The sequence below is a fragment of the Bos mutus genome, chromosome 16, assembly GCF_027580195.1.
Source record: "Bos mutus isolate GX-2022 chromosome 16, NWIPB_WYAK_1.1, whole genome shotgun sequence".
Classification (NCBI taxonomy): domain Eukaryota; kingdom Metazoa; phylum Chordata; class Mammalia; order Artiodactyla; family Bovidae; genus Bos; species Bos mutus.
The window spans coordinates 43,001,802-43,026,682 of NC_091632.1; the positions used below are offsets into that span (position 1 = coordinate 43,001,802).

The window sequence follows — 24,881 nt, forward strand, 5'->3', positions numbered from 1 at the left end:
CTTGCCTCTTTAAAAGTAACTGTTTTGTTGGCTGTTTCCACCATGGTAAGCTGGGCATTTTGATTTTGTTTTTGAAAATTGTGTGCTGTGTTTGAATACCACCTGGAGTACCCCAGAGGAGGACTTCCATGAGCAGAAAAGTTCCACGTTTAAAAGAAACTAAGAGGCAGCTCCACAGCATTCTGGAAACCCACTTAACGAGGAGTGAGGCCCTGGGCAAGAAGGAGGACGGCAAGTCTCCTTGCCCATCCTAAATGTGCCCTGCACCTGCAGCTTCCCGGCTGCCCGTGCTGGCTGGGTGGAGGTGGGAAGATGATGGTGAGTGAGGCGGTGGTGAGGCGCAGGCGCGTCTTCCAGCCGGCTGCTCCCGTAGCGTGGAGCTGTGCCAGGCTTCACCACAATTCATACTGTGTCAGTTTAATAAATGCACTACTTAAATTATGAAATTACAAAAGAAAAAAGAGAATGCACTTATTCAGACTCTTAATACATTAAAAATAAGGCATTAAAACTCTGACTTTTTTTTTTCTTCCAGAATCAATAATGAACAGGAAGGGTTGTAGACATTAACAGTCATGGACATTCAAACTCTTATACATAAATTATCTTAGAAAAATGCACATAAGACTTGAATAATGTAAATACATTAATGCATTTAATAATTTAAACATTAAAGCGCAAGCAGGAATTTGAGGCAGAGGCTGTTCTGAGGTAAGGGATTGGTCCTGGAGCGAGTGTGTCCTAGGATCGATGGGTGATTTCCCCTTGAGACACCCTGGAAAGAGAGTGCCTGGCTGCCTGGTGTGAGCCCCCGTGCCAAGAATCCCTGGACATTCCTGAACTCTGCTACCTGCCAGCCCCTTATTCTTGTATATTCTGACCTTCGTCCTCGATTCGGCGTTCTCTCTAGTCCTGTACTTCTAATTGTTTATTAGAAAATTAAATGCTTCCACTTCAAAGAATAGTGAACTTTGAGAAGGTCTTGGTTGGAAAACCAAACTAAATTAAAAAAATCCTTCACCAGCAGGCTCTGGCTGCTTGTGATTCGGATACACGGAAGTGGTTGGCTCCTCACAGCCAGACATGCTCTCAGCCTGGAGCTCCTCTCCAGCACTGAGGGCCCTGGATCCAGGCTGCGAAGTGATTGGAGACAGACCTAGTGGGAAAGCAGAGATGATGGAGTGTGTTAGCCTGTGGGTGCCGGGCATCACGGTGGCAGGTTGCCATGCCAGGAAGCAAGACAGGTGCCATGGAGTCAGACTCCTTGGGCAGGGGTCATGCCTCGCTTTAATCTGAGGGTTTAACCATGGGATGGACTGATGTTAACTGTTTTTCCCCCCTTGCTTACAAAATCGTATTTGCAATGGCAGAAAGTCACTGGAACATTAGAGCCCCCTTTTCTGGCAGAATGCAGAAATGGTTGAATTTCATTTTTGACACCTACACTGTAACGTGCTCTGGCAAGAATGAAGCAGCTAGGACAGTGTGACTAGGCTTCATTGATCAGCCCCAGTGCTGTTCTCCAGTGGTTTCTTAGCTTCATTTTATAGCCCAGATCATGTGTAAGAAACTGGGAAAACCTCAGACCCTATGTTCAGTTCAGTTCAGTCGCTCAGTCGTGTCCAACTCTTTGCAACCCCATGAACGCCAGGCCTCCCTGTCCATCACCAACTCCTGGAGTTCACTCAAACTCACGTCCATCGAGTCGGTGATGCCATCCAGCCATCTCATCCTCTGTCATCCCCTTCTCCTCCTGCCCCCAATCGCTCTCAGCATCAGAGTCTTTTCCAATGAGTCAACTCTTTGCATGAGGTGGCCAAAGTACTGGAGTTTCAGCTTCAGCATCATTCCTTCCAAAGAACACCCAGGACTGATCTCCTTTAGAATGGACTGATTGGATCTCCTTGCAGTCCAAGGGACTCTCAAGAGTCTTCTCCAACATCACAATTCAAAAGCATGAATTCTTCGGCGCTCAGCCTTCTTTACAGTCCAACTCTCACATCCACACATGACCACTGGAACCATAGCCTTGACTAGACGGACCTTTGTTGGCAAAGTAATGTTTCTGCTTTTGAATATGCCATCTAGGTTGGTCATAACTTTCCTTCCAAGGAGGAAGCATCTTTTAATTTCATGGCTGCAATCACCATCTGCAGTGATTTTGGAGCCCAAAAAAATAAAGTCTGACACTGTTTCCACTGTTTCCCCATCTATTTCCCATGAAGTGATGGGACCAGATGCCATGATCTTCGTTTTCTGAATGTTGAGCTTTAAGCCAACTTTTTCACTCTCCTCTTTCACTTTCATCAAGAAGCTCTTTAGTTCCTCTTCACTTTCTGCCATAAGGGTGGTGTCATCTGTATATCTGAGGTTATTGATATTTCTCCCGGCAATCTTGATTCCAGCTTGTGCTTCCTTCAGCCCAGCGTTTCTCATGATGTACTCTGCATAGAAGTTAAATAAGCAGGGTGACAATGTACAGCCTTGACGTACTCCTTTTCCTATTTGGAACCAGTCTGTTGTTCCATGTCCAATTCTAACTGTTGCTTCCTGACCTGTATACAGGTTTCTCAAGAGGCAGGTCAGGTGGTCTGCTATTCCCATCTCTTTCAGAATTTTCCACAGTTTATTGTGATCCACACAGTCAAAGGCTTTGGTATAGTCAATAAAGCAGAAATAGATGTTTTTCTGGAATTCTCTTGCTTTTTCGATGATCCAGCAGGTACGTAGTCCAAGAACTTTTACTCTACCAGTAGGAGTTGCGTTAAGTGTGTGCACACTCAGTTGTGTCCAACTTTTTGTGACCCCATGGACTGTAGCCTGCCAGACTTCTCTGTCCATGGAATTTTCCATGCAAGAATACTGGAGTAGGTTGCCATTTCCTCCTTCAGGGGATTTTCCTGACCCAGGGATCGAACCCAAGTCTCTTGCTTCTCCTGCCTTGGCAGGCCGATCTTTACCACTGCACCACTGGCGCCACTTTTAGGAGAGAGATGTTTGTTTGGTCAGTAAAGCAAATGTTGCCCCACTGGGTTTCTTGGGGGCCCAAGGGACCCCTGAGAAACGGTTATCAGATGGTGGAGACTGAACCAAACCTGTTTTTATTATTGCCAAATGCGTTGGCATCTTCTCAAATCTGGATCTCAAATCTCCTAGCTGCAGCTTTACGTGGGGTTGCCTTGATTTGACTGAGGCCTGGTCTGTTCTGGTATCTGTGGCTTTGTTTGCTACCATTTCCCGTCTTTGTTGCCGCCAAGGGCAGCCTGCTTTCCAGCAAACATGGTTATGAGCCAGCTTTTAGCCACTATCAGGAGAGCGGCTCTAGACTGTCCTGGCACATGCAGCAGGTACAAACAGTGTGGGGCTGTGCAGCCCAGAGCAGCCAGAAGGAGAGCCAGTTCTTTAAACACTACTCGTCAGGTATTGACTTAGAGAGGAGTAGTGTCAAGGGTCCGTGAGGACCGCCTGGGAACTTGAGGTCGGTACATTGTCCTTGGAATGTGTTCAGATTCTTCTACAGACCTTGTGCACAGTATCCTCAACATCACACCCCTTTTCCACCTGTTTAGCTTTAAAGAGGCGTGGCTTTTCTTACCCAGTCTTATTTCAGCTTTGGGATGCATGTCAGTTCCAGGCCTATTGTGTTGTGTTCTTTTCTGGAGTTTTCCAAGTGCAGGCTGTTCCCTCTGTTGCTTGTCCAGCCTTGAACAATGGCAGCTGCCTGCACCCCAGGCTCTTCATCCTAGCAGAGGGAAGAGGGTGAAACCAGGGGTGCACTCTAGCTAGGAAAATCTCATTCTCTTTGGATTTTGTTGGTCACACCCAGGAAAGCTTCCTTCTCTTCCCTTACATTCAATGAGATGTTTTATGGCCTTAACTGCAGAATAGGCTTGTGCCAGACTGGGATCGTCCAGGGAGGCGGGATGCAGGGGTTGGTGGGGGCAACTTCACGCTCCCATTGGGGTGCAGGGTGCTGGTGGCCATCACGCAGAGAGAGCAGAGAGTGCCGATCAGAGGTCAGGTCACCCCTGTGATATATCCCTGATGCAGATTTCCTTTTGAAGAGAGAGGAGTCAGGTTCATTAATTAAAGGAGCCTGGCTCGAGCGCCCTGTAATTATAGGTGCTAGAAATCTGAATTTTAAGAGGTCTGTGCAGCTGCATTTTGAAAAATGTAGGGAGGCACCGAGAAGTACAGGCTGTGGGCAAGAATGTGGCTGAACCAGATTTGGGAGGTTCGGGTTTTGGCAGAATTCCCCTTCAAATTCGTATTTATTCTTCCTATCTTTCTTTTTTTTTTTTAAATGGGAAGCTGGAGCTCTGATTTTTTTTTTTTTTTAATGAAGGTTACACCCTGTGACAGAGAGGCTGGTATTATCAGAGCATGGAAGGCAGAAAGGAGTTGCCATAAACTAGAAGGTGCTTTGTTTTTAAGGAAGCAGGGGATATCTTTGGGCTGTAGGGATGCCGTCTTTGAAAAAGTTATTTCTTCTTGAAGTGAGTGAGGGGAACAAGGAGCAGAAGGTTAATTTGGATGCAGTCTAGGGAGATAAGTCTTGGGCGTGTATAGGACTCCAGAATCTTTGCACCCATTTCTCTTCCCCAGAACAGTATCTCCTCCTGTCATAAATCAGCTTTTGATAATGAACCCAGAGGTGCAAACAGAAAATGGTAGACCTTTATGGGCAGTCCTGACCGGTCCCTTCTGTTTCTCATTTCCTCAGTTGTAGGTATTTTGATCATTTGCTTTGGGTGCTTTCTGTCTCTGCCTTTTCTTTTTTCTTTTCCTATTTGATTTATAAGGTCTTTTTTTACTTGTTGTCGAAAACCTTTATTTCAGTCTGTGACTATTTGCATCTCTGTTAATTAACCATCGCTCATTTGGGATGTGAACGGAAGCTTTCCAGGTGACTCAGTTGTAAAGAATCCGCGTGCAATACAGGACGCAGGCTCACTCCCTGGGTCGGGAAGATCCCTTGGAGGAAGAAATGGCAACCCACTCCAGTATTCTTGCCTGGAGAATCCCACGGACAGAGGAGCCTGGTGGGCTACAGTCCATGGTGGTTGCAAAGAGTCGGTCGTGATGGACGTGACTGAGGATACAGACAGACATGCACTTGGGATGCGGGTGGGAGTGGAGAGAGTTAAGCTGAGTAGGGGGTCCCCTCTTTGCCTCCCCTAAGAAGGAAAGAAGGGACTCGTGGTGAGTGGGGGCTCGCTATAGACCTGTGTGCCCAAACACTTGGTCGGAAGCAAACCTGCAGCTGCCACCAGCCTCCTTTCGCCCTATTGGCTTTGTCTCCTTGGAGGGTATTGCAAGCATCCTCCCCATTTCACAGCTTGAGCCCTCTGCCCCTCCTCAGGGGTTTGCAAGGGGCTGAAAAAAAACCACTTCGTACGATATATATATTTAAAAGATACTCCTGTATAGTCTTTTCTTCCATTCTTGCGTGTGTGTATGTTGGGAAATCTACTGCTTGTGAACCCATAAACTGTGGAGTAGAACAGAAGTCTCAAAGACTGTCACTTGGTGCATTTACAATATGCAAATTGCAGTTCCAATTAGATTGAAACCTCTATTTAGCAGAGTGGTTTTGTGAAATAAATAACTTTTGAAGAAGGCCTACTATATATAATAAATACATATTTTTCCCTTCAGTTGCCGGCACGGAGCTTCCTGCCTTCCACACATCGGCCTGAAACGCTGATTCAGAGGCAGGCAGCATCCGTGGGCCCTCCCAGAAGAAGAGTCTCTCCTTCGCTTTCCTGGCACTGGGATTTCATCCTTGATTTACAGTGTGCAGCTTGTTAGCGCCAGCGGACGGGAGCTGGTGTGAAGGTCATTGTGTCCGTTCTGTCCTTTCAGAGAGAGAGTGGGGGTGTGTTTCTCCCCGTGCGCTTGGGGTGGTGGTGGTGGGCTTCATGGCCCCCTCTTCTGTCCGAATTGAGTGATTCAAAACCCTGGCCTCTTGTCTTTTTCACCCTCTGTACTGCCCATCATTCAACAGGGGATATTGGACACCTGATTCAGAATTTCAGGACAAGTACTGCACCACCCAGCAGAGCGCCTCCCCGCCCCCCCCCCACACACACCCCCTCTCACGGTCCTCCCCTTCTCAGTCCAGCCGTGACAAACTGACAGATAATTAACAGATTGGGTCCTCCTATCAGGCGAGTCCGGGGCTGGAAGCAGCTCTTGTTTTATACGCAGGTCCTTCAGCAGCCCTGTGTCTGTGGGTGGTGGTTCTCTGAGCAGTCCTGGCAGAGAGGGCAGTGAGTGCTGTGGGAAAAGCAAACAGAATGCTCTTTGGGAGAGAGAGTGCTTAAAAGGGAGTGAGGGGCAGACAGGTGCCCAGCTTGAAAGCACCTGGTAAAAATACCTGGGCTTGCAGGGTTGCGGTTCTGCACACCACTGCCGGTCTCAGCGAGCAGCAAGCTGGGTTATAATAGGATGCTTGATTACAAAGAACATTTTGAAGGCCACTTAGTCCCAGGTCAGCCTGTGCATTAAGTGCGCTAATCCTTTGTCGTAGCACTGGACTGGAATTGCAAAATTTGAGCTACGAAGCCTGTTGTGTTTCAGCTCTGGCTTTAAATATTTCTATACTGATGCTGCCCTCTGTGGCTTTTTCTCAGCTATCCAACTTTTCTTTCTCCAGTGGAAAGAAAAAATTCATCATGAGAATATTCTTGTCTACCTACCAGTGACTTTGAAAACTGCTTTTCTGCTTGTCGTATGTAGTCTTCATGATTTGTAATATTAATGTGTAGATAAATATAGCAACATGGAGGGGCTACACATAGGCTTGCGTCCTAGGGCCTGGCACATTGGAACAGAAAGAAATACCTAATTGCATCAGAACCACTCTTAAGTTCATGTATGTGGAGCCCATCAAGCTGAAAGCATGCAGACAGCATCTGCTGTTATCAAATCACTCGTGAGTCCAGCTAATTAAAATAGAGCTTCATTTTTCTGAACCATTGTTTGGCAGGAATTCGAAACGGGTATAACCCAATTTCTGTGTGTTTATGAGCCTTTATTATATCAGAGGTACTTTTCTGTAAATGTACAGGGCAGCGTTAAATGAATTGATCCACGCAGTATCACTGTAGACGCACTGTGGACTTGCTAATGATTTCCCTTCCAGCTTTCTGGTTTCCAGACATACTCCTTAAAGCTTTATGTTCTGTTTTTCTATCCTCTGCTCTTTGTCCTCTGATTTTTTTTTTTAGTCAAAAAAATTTAACGTTTTTTTCTTTAAAAACAGGAAACACTTTTTATTTGTTCGCTAATGAAGTTTTGTTTTCTGTTTCACTCTCTGTTTCTTCCTCTCTTCCTGTTTTTGCTCCTTTTTAAGGATTTGCCTTTCTTTATTTCTTGCTGCTTTCTGTTCCCTTCTTGCCCCTTATTTTTCTCTCTTCTTATCTCTCCTTCCTTTTACATTTTCCTCACTGCCTGTCCTCTGACCTTCTCTTTTTTCCTTTCTCTCTTCGTTCTACCTTCTCCAGTTTTGCCAGTAAAAGGTTCTTATACCTTTGTCTCTACATGCAAATACAGATTAAGGCAGAAAGCGGCTGCCTATGGAGGTGGAGGCATCTGGCCTTTGGGAGATGATGTTAGCCTGTTTTGCCTCTCTGAATTTGCTTGCATACTTTATGTTTTTAAAAGATTTTTTTCAAACCACATCTACTCCACTTTATAGTCTAATAATCTTACTTTGAAGATCAAAAGTCTTACATAAATGCTAACTAATTATTCCTTCTAACACTTTTGGTGAGTCCCTAAGCAGTTACAGTTCCATTTTACAGATGAGGAAGGAGAAACAGGAAAGGTAAGTAACTCTCTGAAAGTTACTGAAGAAGTTCGTGACCAAGTTAGAAGTAAGGCCAGGTCGCCTTTGGCTTTAATTCTTGATTACCACCTCCTCGGAGTTTCCGTTTCCCCCCCATGAGGATCGTGTATCTTTAAGATGAGGGTGAGAGAACACGGTGCCCTTGCCCCCTTTGCTTCATGTACGTTTAGCCTTCTGAAGTTTCATTTGAAGTCTGTAGATGTTAAATGAATTCCTAGGTAATTCCTGGGAAAGAAGGATGCCAAACCACTTACGGGCTAGTAAAAAACTCTGTCCATTACAGTCTCGAAGCAGAGTGCTCACTTTCTGTTTCCAGCAGCTTCCAGTAAGTGGGCCCACGTCATACACACTGGCCCTGGCGAGCATAGCATTGTAGGAAGCACTGCCATATTTGATTGAATTTAGCCATTCTGGAATGACGTCTGTATGAAGTCGTCTCTTGCATTACTGTGGCCTTTATTACTGTTAATGCATTCTGACATTACAGGTGTAGCCTTGGCTCTCCCAGAAAGGGCAAGGCTGCTCTTACCGGGCTTAAGAGCAGAATTTGTGAACCTGTTATGTAGTGAAACGGGTGTTCACATTTAGTTAATAAGCAGAGTAAGGGAAATGCTTTTATATAAAAGATAGCCAAGAGACATAGGCCTCTCCTCCTTCCTCATCCAGCATTGTCTCAAAAAGTAGATCAGTTAGTATTATTCTCCAGCAGAAAACTAGGGTCAGTGGATAGAAGGTTCAGGAAAGTAGATTTCAGCTCCGTTTCAAGAAGGACTCCTGAAAAGGAATTGACAGTCTTTTAAGAGAGTGAGTTCTCTGTTCGTTATAAGCATTCTAATGGAGGCTTGCTAGTCATGTGTCAAGGTTGTTGAAGACGGAAGTCCTAGGTCATGTATGGGACCAGATGGCTGTCCTTGTCCAAGATTGTAACTGCAAAAACAACATCTTTGCTTGTTGTTCTTGGTTTTTTAAGTGCCTGTTGTTCTGTGTAGACTCAGTGAAGGTTAGTAACTTGTTCAGTTGCTGAGTTGTGTCTGACTCTTTGCAACCCCACGGACTGCAGCGCTCCAGGCTGCCCTGTCCTTCACCATCTCCTAGAGCTTGCTCGAGCTCATGTCCATTGAGTCGATGGTGCCATCCAGCCATCTCATCCTCTGTCGTCCCCTTCTCCTCCTGCCTCTATCTTTCCCAGCATCAGGGTCTTTTCCAATGAGTTGGATCTTTGCATCAGGTTGCCAGAGTGTTGGAGCTTCAGCTTATTTAATCTTTGGCTTCCTATTTCTTACTCTTACTTGAATGAAAACTGTTTTTGTTCAGTTCAGGAAAACTACCCTCTCTGCCACCCTCTTGGAATAAGTCATTCTGGGCAGCCACACTGTTTAGATGCCCATTGAGAGCCATATGAAAACAAAACATGTAAAACTTTTAACTGGAATTAAAATGGGTTATATGCTTTCTCTCACTTTATAAGGTAGAGTATCTAAGACTATAATTTAATCCTGATGACTCAGTATCATCATTTTAGATGTAAATGTTTATATTGTATTTTAAGTGTAGCTGTTTTCCAAACCTGTTGAAATACAGATCTGTTGTGTATTCGCTCCTCCTCTGAATGACTCCGCCTATGCCAAATGACCCCGGACTGATAACTTTTTGAGTTTTCTGTTTGCTTTTTATAGACAAGTCTCTCCTGACATTTGTTGCTAGGCTTTTTTCACTATCTTGTCTTTGTTCTGCGAGTATTTCTTGGCTGTCTGGCTTGATTCTCCTTTCTCATTTGCAGTTTTTAATCTTCTGTGATTTGGACACCAGGTAACTAAGCTTCTGTATGAAATAGATAGTAAGTAGTGTGAATAGAGCTTTGCTATGTGTAATGTATATGTAATTTATTTCTTTTTTTGGCAGCAACAATGTCTTCTCCCTTCCCCATCTTTGTTGGCTTTCTCCTATTTCTGGCTGGATGAGATTGGAGAGCTGAGCTCCGGAATAGCTCCAGAATAGCTCTGGGTCTGGTCCCTGACCCTCACCCATGTCCCTGGCCTAGGTAGGCTGCCTGATGGGATCAACTTGGAAATTATAAAATGATGTGGCTTAGAGGGTCCAGAAGGCCATCTATTCAAGCCCTTTTATAGAAATGAAGGAATCCGAGGCACAGAGCGGGGTGTGAGGGGCCTGGTTCAAGGACACGTGCACATCAGGACTGGACTCCGGGCGCAGGTTTCCGGCCCACTTTCTGGCCTGCCTGTCTGCCACCTTCTGTTCCCAGCCATCTTTGAGCAGAATGGGTATGAATGGGGAAATAGAGGGTTTGTATAGGAAAATACTTTGCTGGCTGTGGGCAGGTTGAGAATTAAAGTACATAAATCAAAAAAGGCTTCTGTTTGTTGCAGTGTTTGGCTGTGTTTGCACTCACCGCTGATATTGATACTGTAGGAGAAGCTTTAATCCTTTCATTCAGATTTACAAGAAATGCTGTTTCCTTTCAGTTTAAAAAAAAAAAAAAGTCCAAGAGAGCATTTGATTTAAGGAACCAAAACTCTAGAAAATGTATCCGGGAGTCCTCGTCAATTTGGGGCATAATGAAATATAAAAAATACTCAATAAAAGCTCCTTTATTACTTTAACTGTTTAAATGTGGAGTTTTTAGCCATCAGGTTAATGTTTTGGTATCATTTTTTTATTTGATTGTGAGCACTTTTCCAGGTAGCGCTGCCACTCGAGCGCTAATCAGATTCCCACAAATGAATGGTGCTAGCTGCAGCCTGACATCACCGCGTTTTTGCTTCGACATTATTTTATTTGGTTTTCCTGTAAAAGTTAATAACTCTGTGTCCATGTGTTTAAACAGGCAAGAAGAGAGAGAAAGGACAGTGAACAGAAAACGATGAGCGACGTCTCAGGACTCTGGCCAAATTGAGGAGATGTAGGGATTTTTGTGATTTTAGTCTCTCACCCTAGCATGAGTTAGGTGCGGAGAATCAAGAAGATTGCACAGCAAGATGGTGATTCTTAATCCTTCCTCTCTGTTCCCCAGACAGAGTGGGAAGGACTTAGAAATGAGTTGCCATTGATCTAGAGGAGAAGGAGGGTGCTCAATAGAACTGATCTCTTGATGGTGAGAACTGGTTAAATCTTGCATTAATTGTAAGTAAAATACATGGCATTTTAGATGACTGAGATTGCTAAGAGCATCAGAGGTAGGACAGGAAGACTTTCCTTTTTATCTTCCCATTAGAGGTAGGAGACCGTCATGGCCGAGATGGCTCTGGTGTCTGTCTATTAATAATAGGCCTCTGCAGAATCATTTATTTTTTTGAAGGTGTGTTTGTTTGTTGCAAGCTGTGGTTGTTTATGGTGTTTAGTGAAAGGTTACTGAACAGTTCAGAGCCACAGTGATTACCATTTAATTCCTTCTGTGTGCTACGGATTTCTTTGCTGAGCTAAAAATTTCTAAATTGGTTTTGTCAGAGGAGGCAACTAGACTGGTACCTCTCTGTCTCTCTCTCTCTTTTTAAAAAGTATTTATTTACTTTCCATTTTTGACCACACCATTCAGTACATGGGATCTTAGTTCCCTAACCAGGGATGGAATCCCTAACCCCTGCATTGGAAGGTGGAGTCTTAATCACTGGGCAACCAGGGAAGTCTCTTGATTCAGATTCTCTTCCAGATTTGCATCTTGGTGCTAAAGACAGTCTGAGGGTACAAATCTGACCATGGGTACAAGAATCAGTCCTGTGGTCTTTATCTCAGTGCCTCTGAAAGCTGTGTGAAATACGGTGACTCACTCATCCACGTCAGGGGCGTGGCTTGTCTTGCTCTCTGTGCTACCCTCATTGTGTGGACAAGTTACTCCTGAAGTCATCTGGAGCCACGTGGCCTATGTTAGATACCCCTTCTTAGACAGTTGAACTGGCCGTCAACTTATTTCACACGGCTGTGAGGCACGTCTCCCGTCACCCCCCCTTGCTGCCGGAGCTGGTTCCCAGACTGTACCATCTTGGAGGGTGGCTGTCCCTGGGCCCTCCAGGGGCCGCTGTGCTTGTGAAGAGGGCAGCTTTCCCCTGAGAGGAGCTGATTCCACTTGACCGTTTTTGTCATCTTACTGTAAATTTGAAGATTTTTGAGTGCCAGCTTTCTCTCTTATGCATCATACTTTTGGAACTCTTCTAGTTTTTCTCTTAGATCACAAAAGAATCTAAAATAATAGCAGGAAGAATCAAGATTTGGTGGTCTTAGTGTGTGTGCATGCTCAGTCATGTCTGACTCCATGGACTGTAGCCCTCCACAATCTTCTCTATCCATAGGATTTCCCAGGCAAAGTACTGGAGTATGTTGCCATTTCTTTCTTCAGAGGATCTTCTTGACCCAGGCTTCAAACCCACGTCTCCTGCATTGGCAGGTGGATTTGTTATCAGTGCACCACCTGAGAAGCCCCTGAATGAGCATGGCTGTGTTCCAGTACCATTTTATTCATCGACACTGAAATTCGAAGTTCATGTGATTTGCACGTGACTTCTTTTGATTTTTGTTTTTCTTAGCCATTTAGAAGTGTAAAACTGTTCTTACAGACTTGTGATTGCCAAGATGTGGGGAAGGATGGACTGGGAGTTTGGGATTGTTGTTGTTCAGTCACTTAGTCATATCCAACTCTTTGCAATCTCATGGACTGTAGCCCACCAGGCTCCTCTGTTCTTGGAATTCTCCAGGCAAGAATACTGGAGTGGGTGGCCATTTCCTTCTTCAGAGGTTCTTCCCGACCTAGGGATTAAACCCCTGTCTCTTGCATTGGTGAGCTGATTCTTTACCACTGAGCCTTAATTGTTCACTTTTTTCTGCTTATCAGGGTATCTAAAGACAATTTTAAGGCTACCCACGTGTCATTTCCACTTCTTGCTGTCTTTTTGGATTCGAACTGCTTCTAAGCTGTGACTGCTTCTTTTTTGATTTTCAGATCTTTATTTGTTTTTGGTTGAGCTGAGTCCTCGTTGAGGTGTGTGGGCTTCTCATTGTGGTAGCGTCTCTTGTGGCGCACAGGCTCCAGAGCCTGCAGGCTTCAGGAGTTGTGGCATTTGGTGTCAGTACTTGTGGCTCATGGGCTTAGTTGTCCTTTGGCATGTGGAATCTTCCTGGACCAGAGATCAAACCTATATCCCCTGCATCAGCAGGCAGAATTCTTAACCACTGGACCACCAGGGAAGTCCTCAAATCTATTTTTTAACATTTAAACATGTTTAACATTTTTAACATGTTAAAAAATGAAAAATTGTCTTTCTTCAGTTTCCTTGTAGGATGTCTGGTAGGAGTGCCATTTAGCGACTCCTCAAAGTTTCAGTTTTGTGCTGTGTGGAGGGTGATGCGCGACAGCATTTCCTGATCCAGAGCTCATCTTTCTTGGAATCCAGGGGCCCATCTTGTTGCTCTCAGAGCAGAAGGTGCTTAGCGATCATGCAGGGACCTTGTCCTGCACCACCTGGTGGTTACCTAGTCAGCGTCTCACCCCCAGTGATGGCTCGATGCCCAAAGGTGTCACTGTCCATGATGCAACCTCTCTTTGCCCCCTTCCTGATCATCCCACTTCTCAGTAGCGCATGACTAGAGAGAGCTTCACACCAGGGTCCATCTGGCCCGACTTCAAAAGAAGTGGGAACTGAGGTTCTATCTGCTGAGCACACGAAGGTGCTGGCGTTTAGAAGTAACCTTTGGAAAGCATCAGATACAACTTGTGGTGGGGAGAAAGGTACTAGAAAATAGAGGCAGCAGTGTCGTTAGGAAGGTGCCAAAGCGCTGGGAGCCACATATTTTTAGTGTTGGAGTCACCAGCCACTGCCACCGAGTGAGCTCACAGTCCTCTTCAGGAGCATCTTGGACACTGAGTCATTACATTCCTTTGGAGTGATTCAACTCAACAGCTTGACACCTTCATTAATTTTACAACATGAAGCCTGGGTGCTCTCTGCTTCCTCTTTAACAGTACAGGGGAATTAGAAGAATATGGAAAAAACAGCAAGGGAAACCGGAAGAAGGAGCAGTCAAGAGCTGCTGAAAGACAACATGTGAGGAAATTGAACTCTTTGCCTTTTCTCGGTATCTCCTGGGACTGAGCACCCAAAGCTTGCCACCCGTCGCTGGCACACACAAGCCTTTTTCACTGTTCTGGCACGCCGGCCAACGCTCCGACTCAGAGCCAGCTCGTTTTGCCTTCTCTGCTGAGGTCACTGCTACCGTGATCCGTGTATAATGGCATTTTCCTCCTCTTTTCAGTATGGAGACTATTACGGTTTCCTCTCTAAACAAGACTTCAAACAATTTGCTGCCAGTTGGATTTTCAAAGCCAAGGAAAAGGCAAATGTCAACCTTTTTTTCTCTCCTCTTTGGGTAACTGCTTTGTTGGTTGCATCAAAAATTAGAGGGGCTGCTCTCTAAATTCAGGTGGGGATGCGTGGGGACAGGCATTTAAATTTGCTTTTCTTTCTCCCCAAGGAGAGAACCCTTTTCCTTCTCAGCCTTTCCTAAGAAGGAACTTTGATCTCGTCATCCCAGAAAACAGAGGTTTTTATTTTCCTCAGAGCGAGCGTGTGTACTACCTCGCTTTCTGTGGCGTGGTTCCAGTCGCCCTCCACACTGGCAACTCTGTGTGTCAGCTCTGCTGCTGGAGCCCCAGCTCCCTTTGCGCTGCAAGTTGGCACCCAGAGTACTTTCCAAGTCACCCTTGCCTAAAATCACTCTCAGTTCAATTCAGTTCAGTTGCTCAGTCGTGTCCGACTCTTTGCGACCCCATGAATTGCAGCACGCCAGGCCTCCCTGTCCAGCAGCAATTCCACCTGATACTAAATAGTGCCTGTTGCCTTCCACATACATTTGTGGAAGAACTAATTTAATAAAATAACAAAACCACCAACATTCTGACAAGCAGTTCATGCAATATTTTTAACTAGGGCCAAGAAAAAAAATTTAAACACAGATATTTCATTCGAAGGGTAGTTATTGTGCATATGACGTTGCCACCTTTCATAAAGACTGCATATATCAGTGTTTTTAAAGTCAGACTAAGGTCAGTAATGCGTGCTGTGGAATTCCCTAAATGCAGATTTACACAATAGGCCTCCACACATATTGTGTTCTATCATGTCAACTCACGTGCACTCCTACCAGAGATCTTTTATTTCTTTAATGTGAAAAACAAAAGAACAGAGTAAAGTAAAACAAAGGAAATTAGGGCCCACGACTTAATTAGTATAGGGTTGTAACCCAAGTCAACAATGGGAAGGACACAATGACAAAAGCAGGAAATTCCAAGTTGAAAGAGAGGCTCTTTCCTTTAACTCCTTGAGAGCCGGGGCGCTTGCAGGCGCACTGCTCACCCAGGTGCTGGAGGCTGGCTCAAGTACAGCTCGGTCTTTATTTTTGAACTTCCTGGCTTTTTGTTGACTTTCCCCTCTCCTCTCCCCCCCACCCCCCATGTAAACGAAAGGTACCTTTGCATGTGTGTGTTAATTGTAGATAAACGGGGGAAAAGTACCTCTCGATTTTGTAACCCTCAGAGAAGGAGAAAGAGGGGGGGAAATTTCCCTGTCACTGTCATCTGTTCATTTTTTAATGAGCAATTTTAAAAAATTGAAAATAAAAGAGGAAAATGAATAGGTGTTGAACCAGCCCGTGATATGTAAATGCCAACTAGTAATTACCTAAAACCTCAATTTTCATTCTGTTTCATCTTGCAAAACATTTCATTTTCCCGGAGTGAAAACACTTGGTCGGGGCTCGCACGAGGCAGCGGGGCGGCCGCCTCCTTCGGCCTGCGCGCCCGCCGGCCCCGGCTAGGGGGCACTTTGGCTCCGCGCTGCGGTGGCCTCGGCCACGACCAGCTCAAGGTTATTCCCCTCTTGCCATTCCAGCGGCTCCGCTCCGCGCGGTCGTGGCACCCCTCCCCCCACTCACACTCTTCTGGTTTCGGGGAGCCTCGTGCCTCCTTGTCCTTGCGGAGGATCATAGGATCGTATTGAATTTTGGCTGACCGAGCCTTCCTCTGCATATTAACTTTCCTCTCTTACCTGCCCGCTAGACCCTCGGCCTCCCTGAGTTGCATTTCACATCCTAAGAGCAGCTCCTCGCCAGGCTCCCTCTCTCCCTTGGCGATTTCAAACGTGGCAGTCTTTATATTCCGTTTTATTGCTGCTGTTGCTCCTTTTTCCTCCTTTAGTTTTGGAGGCTGGGGGCGGCTCTTTTTGACTGCTGCTCTCACACACGTGCTCTCCTGCCACATTAGAAGGGTGATTCCAACGTGTCTTTTTTGCATGCTCCTAGATTTTTCTCTTACTCTGGTTTAGGAGCTGTATTTGTGCAGCATCTTGGAATGTGGTTGGGGGATACCCCTGTTTCCGGGCTGGTTGCCTCCCCAACTCCCCAGCCTGTTCCCTGCTGGAAAAGAGAGTGCGGAGAAGTGAGAGCAGTGAGCCTGCTCAGGACCCTTAGCTGTAGGTCAGAGAGGCTTCTGGATGCAGAAAACCAGAATTATGTTGTCCTAGGACCCTGGATCTGAGAGCGCTCTGCCTGGAATCTCAAGGAACACGGCCTCTTTAGTGAGATATATGGCTTCATAATTAGCCCGTTGCATTTTTTCACGAGTGCTAGCATCAGCGTTCTACGATGTGTTCCTCTGATTAACAGCTGCTTTGCAACTATTTCCTTGTGCCACCGATGACCATATTTGTCAAGGAACTCCTGACAGAGTACTGATTTCTTACTAAAATGCAGTGTTTCCATTTGAAGAGGGTTCTCTCATTCTAGGCACTGCCCGGCTTTCCCAGTCACTTCTTGTAAAACCTTGAGTTGGCTTTGGTCTAATGCTTGTTAACAGGATTCGGGGTATCTATCTACTTTAGAGTACGCGCATAGGAACCTTTCGCAGGCAATTTAATCTTCTGAGCCGTGCATGTGTAGCGCTGCAGTGTTGGAATGGGGTTTTAAGTCCGCCTGTCGATCATTTTCTCTTGCCCTCTAGTTGTGATCTCTCTGGGTGAAAAAGGACTTGGCTTTGGTTGTTAGTGTCATTAATTTTAGACTATTTTTAATATTTTAAAATGGCTAATGAATGCTCACATTTTTAGGAGATAGATGTGCGTGTTGCACACAGGAGTGCAAAAGTTGGTGACATTCCAAGTAAGTGTCACTGGAGACAGCACATCAGGTTCACATGTCAGGTGCAGAGTGCTCAGGCTCCCTCCAACCCCAGGTTCATTGTTAGGCAAGCTCTGTTCTCCCTTCCTCCATGTGCAGAAAATACTGCGTGCGTTCTGAAGATGATAGTGTGCAGATCTTTTGTAGGAGAGTGGAAAGCATCTAGGAAGCATCGCTTCAGTGAGGACTGTCAGGAACCTCGCTGCTTCTCACCAGGGATTACTTACCCTACACAGCGCATTTAACAGCACATAGTTCATTGTAGATAGTCCCTGAGTATACTGTATTCCATTGATTTATACAGTTACAAATCCTGGTCTCTCACACACAAATCTCTCTCAATTGGCCAATCATCTTGGATCCAAAGGTGTTTTTCAATCTGAAGTTCCCTCTTTTTCCCTGGGCTGCTGGCAGTCACTCCAGTGGACCCACTGCCAAGGCAAGAATTTGCTCCTCCTCTTTGCACCCGGGTTTTATCTCTAGCTTTATGTGATGAACAGAGTAAAATCATCAAACTTTCCTAAAATTGCAGAGTCGATGGTGACAGGATGGTTTTGTTTTGCTTTTTGAGAGAGGGAGGGTGGGACACAGAGCATCGGGTCACAGGAATGGGGTGATGAGAAACTTTGCTTCTGTTTCCTTCTGAGTTTGTCATCTTTATTTTTATGAGACCAGGTACTGGTAATCTGCCTTGCGCTCATTAAGAATGCTCGGGGTGCAAGAGAAGGGGAAAGGAGGGCCAGTTCCGTGTCTCTGAGGGACTCAGCAGCAAGTGATTTCCATGACGCCATCGGAGCTTTTCACCGGGATTCTCCCTGGCTTGCTGCACTCCTACACCGGGCGCAGTAACGTTCCCGCCTCCGTTTTACATCTGTGACATTGAGGCGGAAGGTTTGGCCTGAATTTATGTAATTTAGTTGGGCACAAATATAACCCATGAATAGTCACATTCATCTCCTAATTAGAAAATCAGACGATAATACAGGACAGGCTGCAGGCACCCCGTCATTTCATCCGACAAAAGGGTGTTGTGTCTGTCCGACCTCCGCCAAGGGAAGAGCCCTTGAACTGCTCTGTGAAGTTAATGAAAAGTGTCCACCAATAGTCGAATGAAAGATGCAAACTGAGGACAGCGTCCGTTATCTAGGCGTCTTCAAACCTTTGCATTATGGGGGAAGGTTTGGAGAAATCTTCTACCATCTATGTGTGAATCATAGGGCTTGTAAAATTCTGTGTTGGACGGGCTCTTCCCCACCTTGTTGAAGTGCCAGGTCCTTATGAGGAGAGAGGAGAAGAGTGAAGAGTAGCTGGAGAAATAGCTAGTGAAAGGAGAGGCATTCCTGTATGTCCAGCTTACATGGATGGAGCTGCTTATCTGGGTATCTTTCTTCTAAAGCCCATTATGTTGAAGCTGTTAGTTCGGATGCTTTATATTTTGCATCTGGTGTAGTGATACCGGTGCTGTTAAATATGCGATTTGCCTGTCGCCTGCATTTTCCTACAAAGATCAAGAGGGACATAAACAAGCCCCAGATATACTTTATGTAGGTGTTTGGCAGTATTATTTTATATGGCTCGAAATTAGTGAATGGGAACTTTAAAAGAAATTGTTCATATTTTTTGCAAGTTTGAAGTGTGCCGGGACTTTGTCAAATTCCCGTTAAAATAAATATGTCAATTTCACCTCCCTTCCAAATTCATTTATCTTGCTTTTTTAAAAGGTGTTTTCTACTTTACCTGATGTTTAAATTGGATTCTCCCGTTTATGCTGTTCTTTGCTGTATCCCCCACGTTTTTCTTAAATGAATTACTAATGACAGAGCACTCCATCATTCCCTCTCTGCAGCCACTTTAAGGAAAGCATGGTGATCTAAACCTTTTAACCTATTAAAGATGATTTTCCCCAATTGAATCAGACCCACCACAGGTGTAATAACTAATCATTTAAACTACACCTGCTATTATGTATTTTTAAGCCATTATGCGTGTTGGATAGATGATAATTCATGTTTATTGCATTGTCCGATGGATCCGTTTTGCCTACACCAGGCTGATTAATGTATTTAAAGAAATAAGAGATGCAATTTTTAAAAAAAAAATTGATGGAATGCGCCAAGCACTGCATTGAGTGCACCATTAAACCCATCAGAACTTTGCTCTCTGACCAGAAATGCATATACCAAGGACTGTATTAAAAAAGCAAGGTGAAACCTGTGCGTTTTAGTGGTGGGATTCTGTTATCTTTCTCTGTCATGGAAAATTTTGGAAGGATGAAGGAAAGGTTTATGCTTCTACCGGTGAACGTCAGGAGCTGTGCCGTTGGCATCTCTGGCTTAAGACCTGCCTGCCCACAGTTCCTCTGATACCTGGGATCCATCCCAGGGTGTGTGGAGCCTACAACATATACAAATGGTGTTCTTGACTTGTATGTTGAAGGTGTGTTTTTTTCCTCCAGGTGAAGAACAATTAACCCTAAGACACCTGATCTGGGCAGATGGGCCTTGAGCCCATGGGGCCTGGGATGGTGCAACTGTCCACCTAGTCCAAGGCCAGCCTCTCTTCCTGTTTTTCTCCTTCGCCACTTCCTCCTGGCTCTTAGCTGCTTTCCTTTTCTTTTTGCCTTCTTTTCTGTTCCATCTCCTCTGCTCATCCATCACCCCCTCCTCCTCCTCGTCTCCCTCCTTCACTCCATTCTGTTTCCCTTTTCTCTCTTCTTTCTTCCCCTGTCCCATCTCTTCATAAGAATGCAGCCATTTTAATGATGTTTGTCAGATTTTTCTCTATTTGGATGCAACCTGAGGGGCTTGGGAGTGAGTATGTAGTTTTGGGGTTCTAGAATCCTAAGCATCGATTTCTCTTTCATCCAGGACCGATTGGTTATCACTGCAGTTCATGATGGTAGTTAAAGTGTTCACAGTGTTGGACAGATTCTAATTATCCTTAAGGAATGCTCCTGTGTCTTATCGCTGACAGGTCCAAATTTGGGAGTTGGGGATACCTGACTTCATCCTTGGGGGAGAGTGTCTGATGCAAGCCTCCTGTGGAGGGATCACAGGGGAAATACATCAGGGGTTTGCCCTGAATTTTTTTTTTTCCTTTCTGATTTATCCTCTTATCTTTTGTTACCAAAGAGGTGTATCTGGTCCCATGATGAAGTTCGTATAAAATATGAAGAAGATATTTGTAGCTTGTATTCCATTTGTAGTCACAGTACTTTCTGTTTGAATCTCTGTTCAATTGCTGCCTTAGTTTGAAAAATCTTAGAAAACTTCCTTACATTTGGCCCCTTAGAAATTTTTTCTTTCAACAACTTATGAGCAAACTTCAGGGTCTGTTGACTTTACCTGTACCTGGAAACTAAGTGATTCTTTTGGTTCTGATGAGATCAATAATGCCAGTCATTTACAGTGGCCCCTTTCCTATGGGGGCAGGTTGGCATTTCCCACCCATCAGACTAGTGTCAGGGGTGGAGAGCAGACAGGTGGTGTGCAGGCACACGCTTTGTGTGCACTAAGTAATTTGAAGGTTAATACCATCCATAGTTTTCCTTCCACCCCCTGCTTGGCTCATTTGTAGATGCGTAGATTTCTTTAAATAATATTATTTCCAGAGGTAGGTAGATAATGTTTTAGTCTGTCAGCTTTTAGCCATGAAACCCTAAACTTTGTGCTTTGAAGGCTCTTTAGAATTTGGCTCCATTGCATAAGAGAGACAAGTGTGAGTGGCTGTGACTTACCTAAGTCTTCCCAGCCAGTGGATGCTCACTGCTTTGCCTGGTTCTGTAGAGGCAGCCTGGTCTCTTCCCTTCAGATGCTAACAGTGTGGCTGGGGAGGCAGCCTGGTCTCTTCCCTTCAGATGCTAACAGTGTGGCTGGGGAGGCAGCCTGGTCTCTTCCCTTCAGATGCTAACAGTGTGGCTGGGGAGGCAGCCTGAACATTAGAAGACAGTAGACTCGTGTCTTCAGCTATATGGCACTCACCAGCTGCACCAAAGATTTGAAGAGAATGAGGAGATCAGAGATGGCTTGCTTATTCAGGGAAGACTTCGAAGAGTTAGAACAGCCTATAGCAAGCCTGGGCTGCTGCTGCGTGTGCAGTGTTTACACTGGTAGAGGCTGGAAGGGAAGGCCTTCTAGAAAAAAGGGCGTAGCATGGACACAAATGGAGCGACATGGGTAAGTGTGGCCAGAGAGGGCTCCCTGCTGAGGAGTGTGAAGAATCAGCTCGAACAGGGAGAACAGGTAATGATTATTGGGGGTCTTAAAAGCTGGGCTGAGGGGATTAGATTTGATAGAACCAGATATAGGAACCCAGTCATGGTAGGGAACCAACCGAGTCTTTTATTTAAGCAGATTTTACATGTGAGAAATAACCGGTTAGTTTGACCCCAGTATTGCGCTTATTTCTATGGGCCTGGGGTAAACGTGTAGGATTCTTAATTTTGAAATGTAGACTGTTGACGTTTCCTCCTCTTCTTTGTTTTATCTCCCCTACCAGATTGCCACAGCAGTGAAGTTTCTACAGAATTCTCGGGTCCGCCAGAGCCCACTTGCAACCAGGAGAGCGTTCCTTAAGAAGAAAGGTACAGGTTCCCCGTGGCCGTGCCCAGTGGCCTACAGAGAGGGGCTGGGACGGGCGGACAGCAGCTGTTGTACTGATGAAGATCTCCTGCAACTGCCCCACTGGTGTGGGAGTGGGGGTGAGGGAGGCCCCCAGTGGGAATGCATGCTTTTTTTCTTACAGTAGAGCAGAGATGTGAAGATTCAGGTAATTGAGCTCTAGATGTAAGGCCAACAAGTTGGCCCAGGGCAGCCTGGCATCAGCTGTGTTCAGCAGCAGAAGAGGCCCAGGGAGAAGACTGGGGAGGACTCCTGCCCTGTGTTCTGTTCTTCTGATCATGGCCGTGGCTGCAGAAAGACTGGCCTTAGGTTATGAAGTCAGTCAGTAAAGAATGAGGAAGAAAGAGATGAATGAAGGACCAAGGAAATGAGATGACTAAACAAGGTCAGGTTAAGGTCAAGCCTGGGGTCAGTCTGATTTACAGATTGAAGTGGTAAATTACTAGTTTTATGGTATTTCTGTAAGCAGGGATTAAATGGATCTTGACAAATTCAATATTGTCTGAAGCAGACAGAATCTCTTTTGGTTTTATTGAAATTTAAGATATGTTTCTTTTTTTGTGAAATATATATTTAAAAAAAACCCTATCAAAGAAATTAGATACTTTGCATTCTTTTCATTCTTTGCATGTCTAATTTTCTGGAAAGCTAGGAAGTTGTTTAAAGGCCCTTAAACACTGTGTATGAGGGGAAGTGAGTTATCTCTGCTCTCCCTGCCCCTTCTCAGCCCAAACAAGACTCTTTAAGGAACTGGAATGTTGGTCTCAAAATTCTGGGTTTTTAGCTTAAATCATTAGTGGCTGAAACGGAAGAGGGCATGGCTTGGTGGTGTTTCCTAGGTCTGCTCCATGGTATCCCACTGAAGTGATGCTTCGGACCATGTAAAACCGGGTCCCAGGGCTGCGCTCGCAGGGTTAGGGCGTGATCAGCCCAAGTGTTTCATTCACAGGCAGCTGTTTAGAGGCAGCCTCAGGGCCGATCCCTGTCTGTGATTGAGCTGATGAGGGGCACTTCCTGGTGGCATCCTGGTTCCCCCCACCCCCAACAGTAGGAGATTATTAAAATTTGGAGTGCACTGGTTGGCCCTTCCACTCCACAGCCATCATGCTGTAAAAGAGTTTTTCCTTGAAATATGTGTACCTATGGGGAGTAATTAATCATAAAAGCTCAGGGGTTTCAGCTCTCTCATCAAAGCATTGAAGCTGGGGAAAGCTGAGCCTAAAAGCTGTGCTTATTACCCGGGGTAACCTGAGACAAAATCCATAGTTGCCAAGAGATCCTTTGCCCAGTATATTGTGCAATATTATAACTGCCTGATCTTCTCCTCCACTGACAATGACCAGTTATTCCTCATTTTCTCTCAAACGCAGCTGGGCTAGAATTTCATTTGCAGAAGGTATTTAGAGCAATTTAGAGACAAATGTCTCTGGTGTTTGCTCGGCACTTCCCCACTGCAGGCTTTGCTGAGCAGTTTGAGTATCAGGAGCTCCATCTAATCTGTTTAATTTTAATAAATCCCTGACTGGGAGAGGGAGAGAAAAGAGAGAGAGAGAGAAAGTCTGGGCCAAATAATACTTCTTTTGACTTGGTCGGCTAATAATTACTGTAGAAAACTGTCCTGTACAACTATCATTTGTTGCTCCTTTAAAAACCAACGACCATCATTTAATTAATTTAGCTCAGAGTGTTTGCCCTGTGCTGAGAATAGAACAGACAAAACCCCTGCCCTCTCAGAGCTTGAGTTCTACCAGGGGAAGGCAGACAGCAAAAGAAGAGACAAAACGTGGTTTATCAGATGGCAAGTTCCATGGAGAGGAGTGCCTGGGTGGTGGGCTGGAAGGAGCTGGTGCCGTGTGGGAATGGATTGTGCTTCTCACTGGGGTGATTAGCAGGTGTCCCTCAGGGAGGTTGACATGTGAGCGAAGACCTGGAGGAGATGAGTATTTGTTGTGGGCGGAATTCCTTCTCGATCCTGACTGTGGTTTAGAGTTTTTAGAATGTTAGGCCGCAGGAAACCAGAGAGGCATCCTACCTTTCTTCCAAAGAGAGTTTACCCCGCACTTAAACTGGAGTCCGAGGACTTAATCACCCACCTCCATTATCGTCTAAAATGCTGCTTCAGTCAGTAATTATCTATTTCCAAGTTGAATCCCAATAGAGTAAGTTCTGGCAGGACCTTTTCTGGGCAGAGAATTCCAAGGTTTGATGGGCATCTGGGGAAGAAGAGCCCTCTGTGGATTTAAACTTCACTTTTCACATTTCCCGTTCTCAGGGTCAGGTGTACACAGATCACGTTCACAGAGCTTGGTACCATCTCTGATGGGGTGAGGGAGGAGGGGATCTTATAAAGGAGTGAGCGTGTGCCCTGTCCCTAACAGTAGTTGAGAAGGAAAGGGGGTTGGCTCTCTGGTCTTTGGGGGCCGGGAGTGCGTCTGGAGGGGAGGGACCAAGGTCCTGGCTTCCTCCAGTCCTGTCTCCCACAGGACTCGCTGCAGTGCAGGGTTGGAGCGCTGGGTTTGGGGAGCTCACAGCTACTGTAGTCTTGGCTTTCCTAGCAAATGTCACTTCAGGGAATTGCAGTGGAGCCCTGTCTTGAATTATAATCTTGACTTTCTCTTTTTTTAATAAACATCTCTTTCCCGAAAAGGCAAATCCAATTTTGTTTTTCTTTTAATATTATTTAATACTTAATATAGAAATCGAGGTCCCTGTAGTGCATGTCACTTCAGTGGAAAATGAGGGTTACTCTAAAAACATCAGCTGAGTTTGTTTTATTGTGAAGCTGCAGCCCTGAGTAGGGCCCTGGTCCCACCTCTGTAACTGACAGGTTAACCTGTGCCCTCTGATTTCAGGGCTGGGGAGGCCGGGGGAGCTGATGGCATAGGGTTTGCAAGGGTCTTTTGTGGTTTTGTTTGTTTGTTTTTTGTTTCTTTGAGATCTCTTTTGGATGCTTCAGAGTCTGAACATGGAGTCATTAATGAGAAACATGAAGTTATTAGAATCATTTATCATTTTCTTTGAAGCTTGTGCTGCCAGTTTGTGTAATTTACAACATTTCTTTCTTTTATCGGGAATTTCTTTGGATGCAAGAGAAAATCAGCTGTTCACCTTCAGAGTATTAGAATAAATGTTTTTGTTTTCCGTCCAACCACTTGATTCTGCAGATGACATCAATTGCGGAGTCAGCCACACATGAAGATAATTGGACTGTGTGTGGGGTTTAAGCCCTCATA

At 45.2% G+C, this 24,881-nt stretch overlaps 1 protein-coding gene across 4 annotated transcripts in view; it reads left to right on the forward strand.

Moving 5' to 3' along the window:
* The window catches only part of PEX14 (peroxisomal biogenesis factor 14), a 144,730-nt gene that overhangs the window by 29,528 nt on the left and 90,321 nt on the right, over positions 1-24,881 (forward strand). For all 4 annotated transcript variants that reach the window (XM_005892721.3, XM_070385228.1, XM_070385229.1 and 1 more), the window contains exon 3: positions 21,527-21,611. In XM_005892721.3, the coding sequence (XP_005892783.1) occupies positions 21,527-21,611 (85 nt within the window). The remainder of the gene's footprint in view (positions 1-21,526; positions 21,612-24,881) is intronic.